We start from the raw sequence: 15,091 nt of genomic DNA, 5'->3' as shown, positions 1-15,091 counted from the left end.
ATTAATGTATCTAGCTATAATGCCATGTTTACACATACTTTACTCAGAGCTGCCTGTTACTGTATATTGGCAACAATAAAATAGTCACAACAGTGCAAGACTCTCCAAACGATGAGACTGATTCCTAATAAGTTCATTAGTAGCCACACCAACTTTGTGGTTCTTCATGGACATCATCCCCACCACACCCAACACCAGGTACACTCAGGTACAAAAAATAATGAAATAACTTGAGGTCAAACGCAAATCTCAGATTTATTATGCCATGTCAGTGATCACTTAGTTATTAGCTTGCCACATCAACACTTTGTCTTTGTGCAGGCCTACTACTGTATGCACATTGCTCAAGATGAGGGTCTGTCGACTGAAAGATGAAAAAAGCAGAAAGCTGTGATTTGCATTTGACCTTTGTGTGCAAAAGTATACTCTTTATTCTTATATATCCAACTTTATTCTTACCCAGTTTCCCCCATTCAGGCCCCACCCAGTGGCTGACTTAAACTAAGTCAGTGTTTTAATACCACCTTTAACTGTTACATTTATTCAATGCCCAACTTTCACCTGCAGGAAGAAGGCAACCAAACAAAAAACAGAAGAAAACAGGTTAATTTTTACCTTTTCTTTTTCTTGTTAAATAGTAATAAATACATGAGATGCAGTGGTTTATTTTTCCATTTTTTCTGAAGCAGGAGGGTTAAAAAGTTTCATTTTTATTTATTTATCTCTGTCTGTTTTCTTTAGCAGCAATCCGAACATGGTTGAAAGTGGAGATAGCAGCCGAGAGAGAAGTAGTTCACTTTTTTGACTTGATGGCAAACAGCACTCACAGAGTGTCGTGAAGGAGGGAGGGGGAAAAAAAATACATGAGAAAGAAAAGGGGGCAGAGAAGTCAGTCAGGGGGGCGCTGTAGGGGTAAGGAGGGCATGAAAGTGTCCCCTCATATGTAAGTACTCCTCCCTCCTGCTATATATTGCCCCCCTCCCCCCTCCCTTCCTTCCAACAGAAAAATGGGGCAGAGAGGAGAAGAGAGCGAGAGATCGAGACAGAGAGAGTGAGCAAGATTTGGCTTAGCATATCCAGAGTTAATCCAACCCAAAATGTGTTACGTTTCTGTAGTTTACGGTCCAAAACAAAATGGAGTAAGAAAAGACAGAGAAAGAGAGAGAAAGAGGGTGAAAGAGTCTGGTTAGATGGTGAAGTAGAAGGCAGACTATTTTTAAACAAACAACAGGGAAGCATTTTGGTTTTCCTTGTGGCAAAATGTTTTGTTGTTTTTCGTTCTTCTTGAATCACTTCCTCCTTTTGTGTAAAGTTTTGTTCCCCCTCCTCTTGAAAGCGGCTCACTTCGGCAAATGTTTCAGCCTCCTCATCGTATAGTTTCTCACTGTGTGGTGACTACGGGTTTTGTCATTTGCTTCATTTTATTTCTATGATCTGTTTCATCGTTTCAGATATATAAGCCATTGTGTCAAGCAAGAGAAGAATGGAAACATTTAAAAATAAAAATGTGTTTCGGGGGTGAGATATACTGAACTGAAAAACAAACTAAAAGACCCCAGTTTGTTTGTTTCTATGTGTATGCGCAAGTGTTTTCTGTCGGTCAGCAAATAAAAAAAAACTAAACCTGTATAAATAAAAGGATGAATAAATAAAGCAGCTCTTCCTCTTCCCCACTCACCCTCCTCCTCATCTAGTGATGTTTCATAAATAAAACATGTACAATTAAACCTAGACTTCAGAAAAAAATAAACAAACAAAATTAAAATAAAAAAGATTTAAAAATAGCATAAGGGTACTCTCTCGTGCCTCCCTCTTCTTAACCAACAATTACCACTTTTCAAACCATTCATCTACCTTTGCGGTCTTCATTCCAAAAAACAACCCAAACAACAAATCTCGCTGCAAACCTTTCCTTAAATCACATAAAATCAAATAATATAATAATAATAATAATAATAATAATAATAATAATAACAATAAAAACAAACTTATCTGAAACTTTCCATTCCAACTACTGAGCCCTGTTTCTTTCCTTCAACAAAAGAAAAACAAAGAAAGTGAAAAAAGGATAAAAATAGTTCCAAAGCCTTCCCCTCTTACTCTCCCTCGACCTTCTCCCATGCAAAACAAAACTCAATTCCTTTGATATTTCACAGGTTTGTCTCTGTAACTGTATGTGTGGCCATATTTGTTTCAAACTCGAGTGTGTGTAATGTATATGTGTGTTGAAATTGTAATGTTGTCGTTGTTAAAATTGTATGGCTTTTGGAATTTGTTCAAGATTTATCAAGAGTTGGCCGCGTTTTGACCGCCGCCTCCTCCACTGCCGCACACACCCATCATGGTGGACTCCTCAGAATCCGGCCTCCCCCCGCCGCCCCCTACTCCCCTGGGTGGGGGCCCCCCGGTGAGCATCCCACCCCCGACCACGCTACCCTGGGGAGGGTTGTTATTGTTGTTACTGCCCGGGTAGCATGGGGGGATGTATCCAAGCCCGGAGGCAGCGACCAAGCTGTCCTGAGAGGCTGGGGGCTGGGCCAACTGTTGCTGGGAGCCGGCGGGGAGCGGCTGGGGGGCCGTGACCGTCCTAGTCCGAAAGGCAGAGAGGCCCAGGTGGAGGTTGGAGGAGCCGTACTGGCTGGAGTCCAAGCTGGATGGGGGCGGCATGATGGAAGACTGACCCAGATGGTGGTGGTGTGTGAGGCTGAGCTCGATGCTGTCCGGCATCTGTGGGGAGGAGATGGGCATCAGCGGCTGGCCCTGCGAAGCCTGGCCCTGGGGCTGGTTCCCCTGCCCAGTCTGCCGCATGCCCCGCCCATTGCCGTGGTGACCGCCGTAGATGGGGTGCGGGTGGTGCGGTTCCATCATGCCCCCGACGCCGCCACCTCCCAGGAAGTGGCGCGAGTGCTGCGTGGCCGCCGGCTTGTGCAGCAGCAGCTGGGGGTATGGGGGGTCGCCGACGCTACTGCCGCTGTTGGACAGGGGACCCATGCCCCCCTCTCCACCCGGCCAGAGGCGCAGCTGCTGCTGAGATGGAGCCTTGGAGGTGGGGGTTGAGGAGGAAGATGGGTCATCGTTAGAAACAGAGAATGCAGTATCTACAGCATATCATACAGTGAGGGAAAAAAGTATTTGATCCCCTGCTGATTTTGTACGTTTGCCCACTGACAAAGAAATGATCAGTCTATAATTTTAATGGTAGGTTTATTTGAACAGTGAGAGACAGAATAACAACAAAAACATCCAGAAAAACGCATGTCAAAAATGTTATAAATTGATTTGCATTTGAATGAGGGAAATAAGTATTTGACCCCCTCTCAATCAGAAAGATTTCTGGCTCCCAGGTGTCTTTTATACAGGTAACAAACTGAGATTAGGAGCACACTCTTAAAGGGAGTGCTCCTAATCTCAGCTTGTTACCTGTATAAAAGACACCTGTCCACAGAAGCAATCAATCAATCAGATTCCAAACTCTCCACCATGGCCAAGACCAAAGAGCTCTCCAAGGATGTCAGGGACAAGATTGTAGACCTACACAAGGCTGGAATGGGCTACAAGACCATCCGCCAAGCAGCTTGGTGAGAAGGTGACAACAGTTGGTGCGATTATTCGCAAATGGAAGAAACACAAAATAACTGTCAATCTCCCTCGGCCTGGGGCTCCATGCAAGATCTCACCTCGTGGAGTTGCAATGATCATGAGAACGGTGAGGAATCAGCCCAGAACTACACGGGAGGATCTTGTCAATGATCTCAAGGCAGCTGGGACCATAGTCACCAAGAAAACAATTGGTAACACACTACGCCGTGAAGGACTGAAATCCTGCAGCGCCCGCAAGGTCCCCCAGTGTTGTGGTCAGATGAGACCAAAATGGAGCTCTTTGGCATCAACTCAACTCTTCTTTTGTGTTTATTCCAACTGTTGTCACCTTCTCACCAAGCTGCTTGGCGATGGTCTTGTAGCCCATTCCAGCCTTGTGTAGGTCTACAATCTTGTCCCTGACATCCTTGGAGAGCTCTTTGGTCTTGGCCATGGTTAAAGAGTTTGGAATCTGACTGATTGATTGCTTCTGTGGACAGGTGTCTTTTATACAGGTAACAAACTGAGATTAGGAGCACTCCCTTTAAGAGTGTGCTCCTAATCTCAGCTCGTTACCTGTATAAAAGACACCTGGGAGCCAGAAATCTTTCTGATTGAGAGGGGGTCAAATACTTATTTTCCTCATTAAAATGCAAATCAATTTTGACATGCGTTTTTCTGGATTTTTTTGTTGTTATTCTGTCTCTCACTGTTCAAATAAACCTACCATTAAAATTATAGACTGATAATTTCTTTGTCAGTGGGCAAACGTACAAAATCAGCAGGGGATCAAATACTTTTTTCCCTCACTGTATAAATGTCAGTTCCAGCTGGTATAGAGGAAGAACATGTTGTTCCATGTGATGAGATCCGAGACATCAGAGTGAGGTCAGATTTAAACCTCCGCTCACCTGTGGACTCTGCATCTCGTAGTCTGAGTGTGTAACTGCACTGTTGTAGTACCGGTTACTGTACCGGTAATTCCGGTTGTCATTGGAAGAACCGCTAGATCCACCTGGAGAGAGGGAGTAGGGGATGAGACGGGGAAAATACACTCGGTCAGTCAGAATACACAATAGGTTTGTTACATCAACATACTGAGTCCATCACTGCCGGGAACATAACCTGTTGCTGAGCTGCTGAACATGGTGCTGTAGCTAAGGTGACTATCTGTTGCCATGGTGAATGGGAGCTGTAGCCGTGGCAGAGGAGAGGCCGCTGAGGCTGAGCTGTTGCTATGGTGACGGTGTGCTGCAGGCTGTAGGGACTGAGCTGCGGCTGAAGTGACTAGGAGCTTGTTTCTATGGAGACTGTGTAGCTGTTGCAGAGAGAGGGGCTGTAGGGGCTGGCTGAGATGTAACATTGAACCACCATCATTATGACGCAGTAGACTGCAGTGTTCCCCCGAAGACTATGTAGGTGGGAGGGATCTCCCAGACAATATCCTTTACAGTACTGTACTAACCAACATTGCTTCAACGGGCTTTCAATAGCTCTCAATCTAAGGACTCTGTTTTTCACAAACATAGGGGGAATTATCTGGGGGGAAACACTGCAGTAGGAATATGGGATCGAACAGGCTGCCAATGTTTAGAGTTTGTTCTATTGAGGTTTGACCTCTGCAGTGGTTTCCGCTAGATGTTTCCCCATGCAGTGGACTGTGAGTGTGGCTTATGGTAAAGGTATACTGTATACTAACTGCTGTGTCCCGTACCGGAGCTGGAGACGGAGCTGGTGGTGGAGGTGGAGTGGCTGTGGTCCATGGCCGGGCTGGTGGAGGTGGAGCTGCTGGTGTTGGTGCCCTCGTCCGTCGTCTTCTTGAAGAAGTTGTGCTGCAGCGCGTAGAAGGGCGTGATGCGCGTCTTGGGGTCGTAGTCCAGCATGCGCAGGATCAGGTCCTTGAACTTCAGGTAGTCGCAGGGAGCGTGCCCCTGCTCCCCGCCCCGCCTCCCGCCAGGACCCCCGGTCTCCACCCCCAGGATCTCATGGAGCCGCCGCGTCGCAGGAGGCTTGTACTCCTGAAGAGGGGGATAGAGGGAGATGGAGAGGGGGGAGAACGGAGAATATGGATGTGGGGAGGTGCAGAGAAACGCTGTTGAGTTCTCATTTTCTTCGAGGCAGTTTTAGTGACTTTTAGTTATTATTATGGTTGAATTTCACACATGCAAGCATGCATGTTGTTATGATGGTGAAATGGTTGATGGTCAGTAGAATGCATATTATGAATGGATAACTTTCACTTATTAGGCCTACTTTATCCTTTTTTACATAACACCAAGCCAGTGATGAGAAGCTGGAATGAATGAGACCTCCAACATGTATCCTTACATGGTCTCCGGTCTAAAGACCATCAGCTCCTAGTCCTAAAACTAACAATAAGTTGTCTTATCCTGCAATTCACTTAACCCCTAATCGTCTAGTGAAAATACATGCTAAGACCCATAGGTGTGCACGTGTGCTCACACACACACACACACACACACACACACACACACACACACACACACACACACACACACACACACAGGTGTGCCTGTCTCTGGGGTGAGATGGCTGATCACAGAGTTAATTAACATCTGATCCAAACCTTTCTCCCCTCTATCTCTCACCTCCACCGTAATCCAGGCCTCTCCCTTTGTTCAAGCTCCACCTTTCATCTGCTTTTACTGCTCCTTCATCTCATCCCTCTATCCCATAAAAGGGTTAGCGTAGCTATGTAATGCTTCTGATACAGACACAATAATGTAACAACAATGACCTTTTTAAACAATTAGGGAAAGCTATATGACCAGGGGTTCTGATGGATTAGATGATGATGATGATTGGAGAGGAAGATGCTGAGGACTCTGATATCATTCCTAAGAGTGTGAGTTTAGGTTAGAAATTAGAAAAGGGAGAAAATACCTCTTCTGCACAAACTACTTTCCAAAATCAAGCTAACCCTCCTCCCTTACTTCTCCACATCTCTCTTTCCCTCTCTAGGGGTGAATGGTTAATACAAGTAGGAGTAAGTAGAGAAGTTGCCTCTAACCACTGACACTAGGGTCAAATATTTTTCCATCCCCCTAGTAGTTAAGTTTAGGTTTGGGAGTAGGAGCAAGGTAATCTGATCCAAGATCTGTGGGATGACAGGGGAACTTGAACCTACTGCGTTGTGAGTGACAGGAGGGATGTGTTTCGGAGATGAGAAGATTAAGTAAGAGCAGAGTTTTACTCACGGAGGCCGAGGGGTAAAGTACCTTCTTTATGTCCTTGTTCTTCTTGACGGTCCACAGGCCGTCAGACAGCTTGTCAAAGTACTTCCGTGCTTTGGGAGCCTGATCCAGCATGTGGTTGGGAGGGACCCCCAGCACCTCCACTATCTTATTCATCTGATCCACCTGGAGAGAGAGAGAGAAACAACAGGACAGGTCAGGGGCAAGTTTGGCATTGACACCCAATGCTGTGTGTTTGTGTGTTCTCACAGCCTACCTCGTTGGAGCCGCTGAAGAGGGGTTCTCCCGTGTGCATCTCCACTAGGATGCAGCCCAGGGACCACATGTCGATGGCCAGGTCGTAGGGCATGCCCAGCAACACCTCCGGAGATCTGTAGAACCGACTCTGGATGTACTGGTAGATCTGTGGTAGAGAAGAGGAGGAGAGGACGGAGGGAAGACATGAAAAGAGGTGAAGAGGGAGAGAAGGGAGAAGGGGGGAGACGACAGAGGAGGGATGGACAGGTAGGTAAAGAAATAAAATATATTACCAAAGAAGAGAAAATGAGAGAAAGAGAGAGAGAGATGGAAGGACGAGGGGAGAAAATGTGATGAGAAAAGAGAGAGGTATTAGCTCCAGTATGTTGGTTACATCAGAACAGAGCTGTGGCCCTTTAATAACGTTTCTAATCTAAATTAGAGCACACCCACTTGTGGAGGAGGTGGTGCCATGACACCGTTCGTCCACAGGATGGCAGGCCAAGCTGAGTAGAAATATCTAAACTGGGTGCAGCAGAGCCGCTGAGATTCTATACTTGAGCACTGTAGTGAGGCCCATTTCCTCGTCTTCCCAAGAGTCCTCAAAGACGTGCTGTGAATGCCAGTTCCTATTCAACCTGGCAACGGCCTCCCTCCATAGCTTCCCTCGCCATGTCTATTTACCGTCCGCAGAAAACAGAGCGCATTCTCTTTTAAAACTGGAGACAGGGAATCATCATCTGTGGGCTATTCCTGCTTTCTCCCTCATCCATCCATCCATCCATCCATCCATCTACCCCACCCTTCTCTTCTCCCTCTTCCTGAGATATCCAGAGGCATTAACACACAAATGATAGCAATGTTTTAGAAAAGGTTAATATACATTGAACGTTTATCTGGTTTACAAAAAGCTGGCTCTTATTAATTCTACCTCTTCTACCATTCCCTCCCTTCTCCTGCGTCTCTCTCTCTCTATCCCCCAATAGCTCTCTCCTCCCTCCCTGCCCCAATTTCCTTCTCTACCCAACAACACCCCCCCCCCCCAAGCATCTAGAGGGGATATAGTGTGCATTAAGGGCCTACTATATAAACCACAGTCGACTGCTGATGTATGCAATGGTTTAGGTCTATCATAAATATAATAGACAGAAGCATGCAGATACCCAGAACAATTCACAAAGGATCCATTGGGATTGGGAGTGGTGAACTGCAATGCACTGATTTCAGGAGTGGACTGTGTATATTGATGTGCTTGGTAAGGCGTAGTCCTCCCTCCCCTTGCCTCTCCCTCTCTCCTAACCCAATGGTGTTCTCTCCTCAACACCCCTCCCGACCCCCACCCAGCACATACATTGGGTTCATTAGGGTCCTCTATATCTCTGTGCTTGGTTAGTCAGCTAGTCTCCTCACCCTCTGGCCTAGTTGACATGAGCTGCCAAAGTCCACGATCTTGATGGCGCTGCGCTTGGGGTTGCACAGCAGGATGTTCTCGGGCTTGAGGTCGCAGTGGATGATGCTGAGCTCGGGCGTGGCCAGGAACAGCAGCGCCGTGCACAGCTGCTGGGCAAACTTCCTGGTCAGGTTGAGAGAGACGCCGCGGAAGTTGGTGTTGCGCAGGAGGTCGTACAGGTTGTAGGAGAGAAGCTCAAACACCAGGCACAGGTGGTTCCGGAACATGAAGTGCCTCTTCAGGTGGACTAAAGGGGGAGAGGAGGGAAGAGGGGGAGGGGAGGTTAGTAGGGTATACTGTATACTGCAGTAACCTATCCGAGTGCGCTACTCTACATGGGTAGTGGTTGAGGGGACTTCCAGAGTGACAGTGTGCCCTTAGAGTGGAGAGCAAGGTGCTTTGACCACATGGAAAACAGCTCGGCCATATAAATGCCATCTATTATTGTGTGTCAATCACCTCACCCAGTGCTATAGGAGCTTAGTGAGGAAGAGGTGATTCTGTGACAGGTTTATCATTACCAAGGCTACTGGATTGATATGTATGTAGCATTATATTTACAGTGGGGGAAAAAAGTATTTAGTCAGCCACCAATTGTGCAAGTTCTCCCACTTAAAAAGACGAGAGAGGCCTGTAATTTTCATCATAGGTACACGTCAACTATGACAGACAAAATGAGGGGAAAAAATCCAGAAAATCACATTGTAGGATTTTTAATGAATTTATTTGCAAATTATGGTGGAAAATAAGTATTTGGTCAATAACAAAAGTTTCTCAATACTTTGTTATATACCCTTTGTTGGCAATGACACAGGTCAAACGTTTTCTGTAAGTCTTCACAAGGTTTTCACACACTGTTGCTGGTATTTTGGCCCATTCCTCCATGGAGATCTCCTCTAGAGCAGTGATGTTTTGGGGCTGTCGCTGGGCAACACAGACTTTCAACTCCCTCCAAAGATTTTCTATGGGGTTGAGATCTGGAAACTGGCTAGGCCACTCCAGGACCTTGAAATGCTTCTTACGAAGCCACTCCTTCATTGCCCGGGCGGTGTGTTTGGGATCATTGTCATGCTGAAAGACCCAGCCACGTTTCATCTTCAATGCCCTTGCTGATGGAAGGAGGTTTTCACTCAAAATCTCACGATACTTGGCCCCATTCATTCTTTCCTTTACACGGATCAGTCGTCCTGGTCCCTTTGCAGAAAAACAGCCCCAAAGCATGACGTTTCCACCCCCATGCTTCACAGTAGGTATGGTGTTCTTTGGATGCAACTCAGCATTCTTTGTCCTCCAAACACGACGAGTTGAGTTTTTACCAAAAAGTTATATTTTGGTTTCATCTAACCATATGACATTCTCCCAATCCTCTTCTGGATCATCCAAATGCACTCTAGCAAACTTCAGATGGGCCTGGACATGTACTGGCTTAAGCAGGGGGACACGTCTCGCACTGCAGGATTTGAGTCCCTGGCGGCGTAGTGTGTTACTGATGGTAGGCTTTGTTACTTTGGTCCCAGCTCTCTGCAGGTCATTCACTAGGTCCCCCCGTGTGGTTCTGGGATTTTTGCTCACCGTTCTTGTGATCATTTTGACCCCACGGGGTGAGATCTTGCGTGGAGCCCCAGATCGAGGGAGATTATCAGTGGTCTTGTATGTCTTCCATTTCCTAATAATTGCTCCCACAGTTGATTTCTTCAAACCAAGCTGCTTACCTATTGCAGATTCAGTCTTCCCAGCCTGGTGCAGGTCTACAATTTTGTTTCTGGTGTCCTTTGACAGCTCTTTGGTCTTGGCCATAGTGGAGTTTGGAGTGTGACTGTTTGAGGTTGTGGACAGGTGTCGTTTATACTGATAACAAGTTCAAACAGGTGCCATTAATACAGGTAACGAGTGGAGGACAGAGGAGCCTCTTAAAGAAGAAGTTACAGGTCTGTGAGAGCCAGAAATCTTGCTTGTTTGTAGGTGACCAAATACTTATTTTCCACCATAATTTGCAAATAAATTCATTAAAAATCCTACAATGTGATTTTCTGGATTTTTTTCCCTCAATTTGTCTGTCATAGTTGATGTGTACCTATGATTAAAATTACAGGCCTCTCTCATCTTTTTAAGTGGGAGAACTTGCACAATTGGTGGCTGACTAAATACTTTTTTTATAGGGATATATGAGAAGTAGGGCGTTGGTCTATATTTCAAGTGAGATGTTAAATGTGGAGCGGGTTGCATGTGACGTCAGAGGCACAGTATCAATTAATTTTAGTAGATGGTATACAATGCAATAGTGTTAGATCTTAAGTGCGAGCTTAAAGCACAGATAGAGTGTGTGTGTGTGCGCGTCCTCACCTATGTAGTACTTCATCTCAGTGTCGTGTTTGTTCATGAGCTCCAGCAGTCGCAGCTCTATCTGGGCCTGGTTCAGGAAGGCTTTCTTGTTCTTGATGATTTTGATGGCCACCCACTCCTGCTCGTGGTGGTCATACGCTTTCACCACCTGCGGGATGGCAAAGGTCACAGCTCAGACAGGCAGCCATGTTGTTTGTAGTATTTGCAGGTGGTAGGGGCGAAGGCAAAGCTCCTTCACCAAACAAAATACAGTCATTATCCCTCTCCTCTTTCCTCTGGCCCACAAGAGCAATGACCCCTTCATTCTCCTCACGTCTGTAGAAATACTTCATTCACCACATGCAACTCTTCACACCTTCAACTTTGGAAGTGGTCCTCCTCAAATTTATTCCATCCTCTTCTTCCTCCCTCCTCCCCTCTCTCCTCCTTGTCCTCCCCTCTACCCTCTCTCCACTGACCTGTCCTCCCCTCTACCCTCTCTCCTCTGACCTGTCCTCCCCTCTACCCTCTCTCCACCAACCTGTCCTCCCCTCTCTCCTCTGACCTATCCTCCCCTCTACCCTCTCTCCACCGACCTGTCCTCCCTTCTACCCTCTCTCCACCGACCTGTCCTCCCCTCTACCCTCTCTCCACTGACCTGTCCTCCCCTCTACCCTCTCTCCACCAACCTGTCCTCCCCTCTCTCCTCTGACCTATCCTCCCCTCTACCCTCTCTCCACCGACCTGTCCTCCCTTCTACCCTCTCTCCACCGACCTGTCCTCCCCTCTACCCTCTCTCCACTGACCTGTCCTCCCCTCTACCCTCTCTCCACCGACCTGTCCTCCCCTCTCTCCTCTGACCTGCCCTCCCCTCTACCCTATGTCCACTGACCTGTCCGAAGGAACCCTTGCCGATGAGCGAGTCTATCTCGTAGCGGTCCAGCCACTTCTCCCCGTTCTTGACGATGTAGTCGTAGTTGTCGTCATCGTAGCCGTCGTTGTACACCTTCCGCTCCTTCTTAGTGCTCGAGTCCTCCGGGGGCACCTGCTGGGCACGCCGCTTCTTCTTCGTGTAGTACACCTGGACACGGAGGAGAGGAGATGGAGAGAGGAAGGGATGGGCGGGAAAAGAGAAAGAGGGGTAAGTCATTGATGTTTCCCATACTACTGTTTGGATAGATCTCGGAGAACCAAACCAATGATAAAACTGATATCCTTCACTAGTTCATCCGTTTATGCTAATGAAGTTACATATACCTAGGGTTGCAAAACTCAACCGGGATTTCTGGAAAACCAGGAACATTTGGTAAAGTAAACAGAATTTTGCAACCCTACATCTAATGTTTATACCAGGGGTGTAAAACTCATTTTGCCCTGGAGGCCACATTCGGTCTTCAACGAGGTCACACTGAAAATTGGTTATACTTCCTCACCGTCAATATTCACACAAAAAAATCCTCTATACATCCATTTGGGGAATTTCTGATGTTCCCTGACTTGCTAGCTTTCATTTCGGTGATTATAAGCGAGATGGACATTTCTACAGAATTTTGATTCGGTTTTAGTCATTTGAAAGTATAATAGTATAGTATAAAATAAATACAAATAAATACATTTTTATTTTACTCAAACCACCCGCGAGCCGGATTGGACCCTCCCGGGCCGGATCCCAGCAGGTCAGCTGTGAGGTGATGTTTCCTGGAGATCATGGCTCCTGCAGCAGTCCTGGCTGACAGACACACTTCACTCACCTCATTGATGTGCTTGTAAGTCTTGATCAGATCGACAGAGAGTTTTCTCAGCGGGGCGCTGGAGGGATCTCGAAAACTTGGGGGGATCCTCCTCTGCAGTATGGTCGCATCAGACAGCACCTGGAGGGGACAGGTGACAGGTGGTGAGGGGAGCCCCAAAACTGGCCAAGACATCCCTGCAGTGTTCTAACTAGCAGTTATTAGAACTAAAGTATGTAAAGGACACTATTCAATGCGAGTGGAAGGAGTAATTTCCAATGACATAACTGTGCATGTTTGAGTTAACCTATGTATACACGCAACACTGTTGCCTAGCCACAGAATAGTATCAGTGATGGTGGTTGTAGCTGTTTGTCAATAGAGTATGTGATGCTGACGTGTTTGAGGTTGTGGATGTATATTACAATCCAACAGGTAGGTAGCCTCTCATTATGTCCATCCAGTATGTGATGCTAATACCTACTTGCACGTGATGAGTTGTGGGTGTGTATAGCCTCAGTATAAGGTGTGTATAGCCTCAGTATAAGGTGTGTATAGCCTCAGTATAAGGTGTGTATAGCCTCAGTATAAGGTGTGTATAGCCTCAGTATAAGGTGTGTATAGCCTCAGTATAAGGTGTGTACAGCGTCAGTATAAGGTGTGTACAGCGTCAGTATAAGGTGTGTACAGCGTCAGTATAAGGTGTGTACAGCGTCAGTATAAGGTGTGTACAGCGTCAGTATAAGGTGTGTACACCGTCAGGTGTGTGTGTATAGCCTCAGGGTGTGTTGTGTGTGTATAGCATCAGTGTAAGGTCTGTTCCTAAACAGAGCATTAGAGGAGTGCGCTGTGAGGGCGTTAGCCGCTAGGTACCTGCTGCTGTTCAGCCATGGAGTGGATGTTGCTAAAGGAGGGGTGGCTGTGCTGGCTCGACATGGTTGGCTCAGCGGGGGAGAAGCCCAAGGCGGCAGGCTGGCAGAGGGTAGAGGAGGGGGGCTTGCATCCTGAGCTGCTTCCACCTTCGCAGGATAGACGGAGAGATGGAGGAAAGGGGGAAGAAAGGACGAGAGAGAGAGAGAGAGAGAGGGAGAGGTTTTTAGAAAAAACACATCGACATGAAGCTTCCTCACGCATCATACATGCACTGCCGTGGGTGTGGGCACGAGCACTGCACTGCAGAGGAAAAGCACACGTGCTCTCACACCCTTCTTGGCTGTTCCTTGAAGTCACACACATACACCCTATCAAAGATGAAGAGCAAAAGGGTGGGGTGGGTACTTAGTAGGGTACCACTCCTCAAGGCCATTTAGCTCCCTGCCAGAAAGACCACAGAAATAATGGTGGAGTGAAATATCTCTATGCAAGAGGGTGTCCTGTTTCAGCCTAAACAGCATTAGCGCAGGTCAACCTGACAAGGCCGGTGTGTCTGTGTGTGTGTGTGTGTGTGTGACGGCAAGAAAGATATAAGAGACCTTTGTGGAGGTCAGTAGACCATATTGTCACACCTCAAAACCAGGAGGACATTTCCAAGCAGAACTCTTTCTCGCCAACTCCTGCTTTTATATGAAAAGACAGGAGGAGAGGTGGCTTCTCACAAGATATAGAAGATGGAACCTTAACCAAATCATTTTTGTTGCTGAATGTTGTGAGCACTAAAATCTTCTGATTCTGTCAAGGGAGCTAGCAAAGATGGGCTTCAATGGGACAAACCACTGTATGACAACACTGTTGCATCATCCTACAAAAAAACGATGAGTCACTGTTTAGTGTGCTGCTTTGCTTTGTCATTAAGTTCCACCAGACTTGTTCTTCTGTCAGAATCCCAGGCTCAACTGGACTGAGATTCTCGGCAGCCTTGAGACTTTGCTTTGACTGCAGTTTAACTGCAGTCGAGCTAAAAGCATGGCTGGAACACAGCAGGCTTGGTAAGAGCAGTCCGGTGTGGTGGTGACAGCGCCGCACGCTCAAGCCTGATTTCCACCAAAGCCAAGACACAGCAGTTTGGACCGCTGGCTCCTGGGTAAACCTTGGCCTCTGCAGAATTTTGACCTCACTCACTCACTTACTTACTTAGCTAGAGAGGGGCTGGTCGCTCGCACAAAAACAAAAAACATCCGCCAGTGGCTCAGCAAACCAGCCTGGAAACTCCTTCCACTGGCATTAAACACATAAGGGGTCAGACCATGCTTTGACCTAGTTGTGGATGGTAGAAGGTTTATGACAAGACGTTCATCCTGGTTGTTAAGTTAAAGTTTGAATCAAAGTTTAAGTTCAGACCAGGGTTTCCGTTAGCCGCTAATAGACGGCTTTTGGCCGATATATATTTTTTTGAAAAGCCGATGAATAAAATTGCCGCCGGTCAATTGTCTAGGAGAATAATGCTTTTTAGCCTATTCATTGATGGAAATACCAGTCGATGGAAATACATTTGACTGGTCATGCTTATCGGTCTATAGGTTAATTTGCATAATTTAGTGGAATTAAATTGGCGCATATACAGTATATTCGTTATGTATCATATTTATCACACATACAGCATACAGATACAGAGTGGAAAA

General features: G+C 46.7%; 1 protein-coding gene across 4 annotated transcripts in view; it reads right to left on the bottom strand.

Annotated features, from left to right (window-relative positions):
• Positions 1-230: 230 nt before the first annotated feature.
• Positions 231-15,091, bottom strand: part of LOC311116283 (dual specificity tyrosine-phosphorylation-regulated kinase 1B-like) — a 29,169-nt gene continuing 14,308 nt past the window's right edge. Inside the window, exons 2-11 of one of the 4 annotated variants that reach the window (XM_084157396.1) lie at positions 13,407-13,552; positions 12,555-12,674; positions 11,696-11,884; positions 10,825-10,972; positions 8,442-8,728; positions 7,051-7,197; positions 6,798-6,959; positions 5,279-5,597; positions 4,491-4,594; positions 231-3,039 (exon numbers count right to left, since the gene is read on the bottom strand). In XM_084157396.1, coding sequence (XP_084013522.1) covers positions 2,287-3,039; positions 4,491-4,594; positions 5,279-5,597; positions 6,798-6,959; positions 7,051-7,197; positions 8,442-8,728; positions 10,825-10,972; positions 11,696-11,884; positions 12,555-12,674; positions 13,407-13,552 — 2,375 coding nt within the window. In that variant the 3' untranslated portion in view covers positions 231-2,286. The remainder of the gene's footprint in view (positions 3,040-4,490; positions 4,595-5,278; positions 5,598-6,797; positions 6,960-7,050; positions 7,198-8,441; positions 8,729-10,824; positions 10,973-11,695; positions 11,885-12,554; positions 12,675-13,406; positions 13,553-15,091) is intronic. The other 3 variants (XM_084157397.1, XM_084157398.1, XM_084157399.1) reach the window with 3 other exon arrangements.

This window comes from Coregonus lavaretus (assembly GCF_964263955.1).
Source record: "Coregonus lavaretus genome assembly, chromosome: 3".
In the NCBI taxonomy this organism is placed as follows: domain Eukaryota; kingdom Metazoa; phylum Chordata; class Actinopteri; order Salmoniformes; family Salmonidae; genus Coregonus; species Coregonus lavaretus.
Note: the sequence above shows the minus strand (reverse complement) of the source record. Positions and strands in the feature narration are given on the sequence as shown.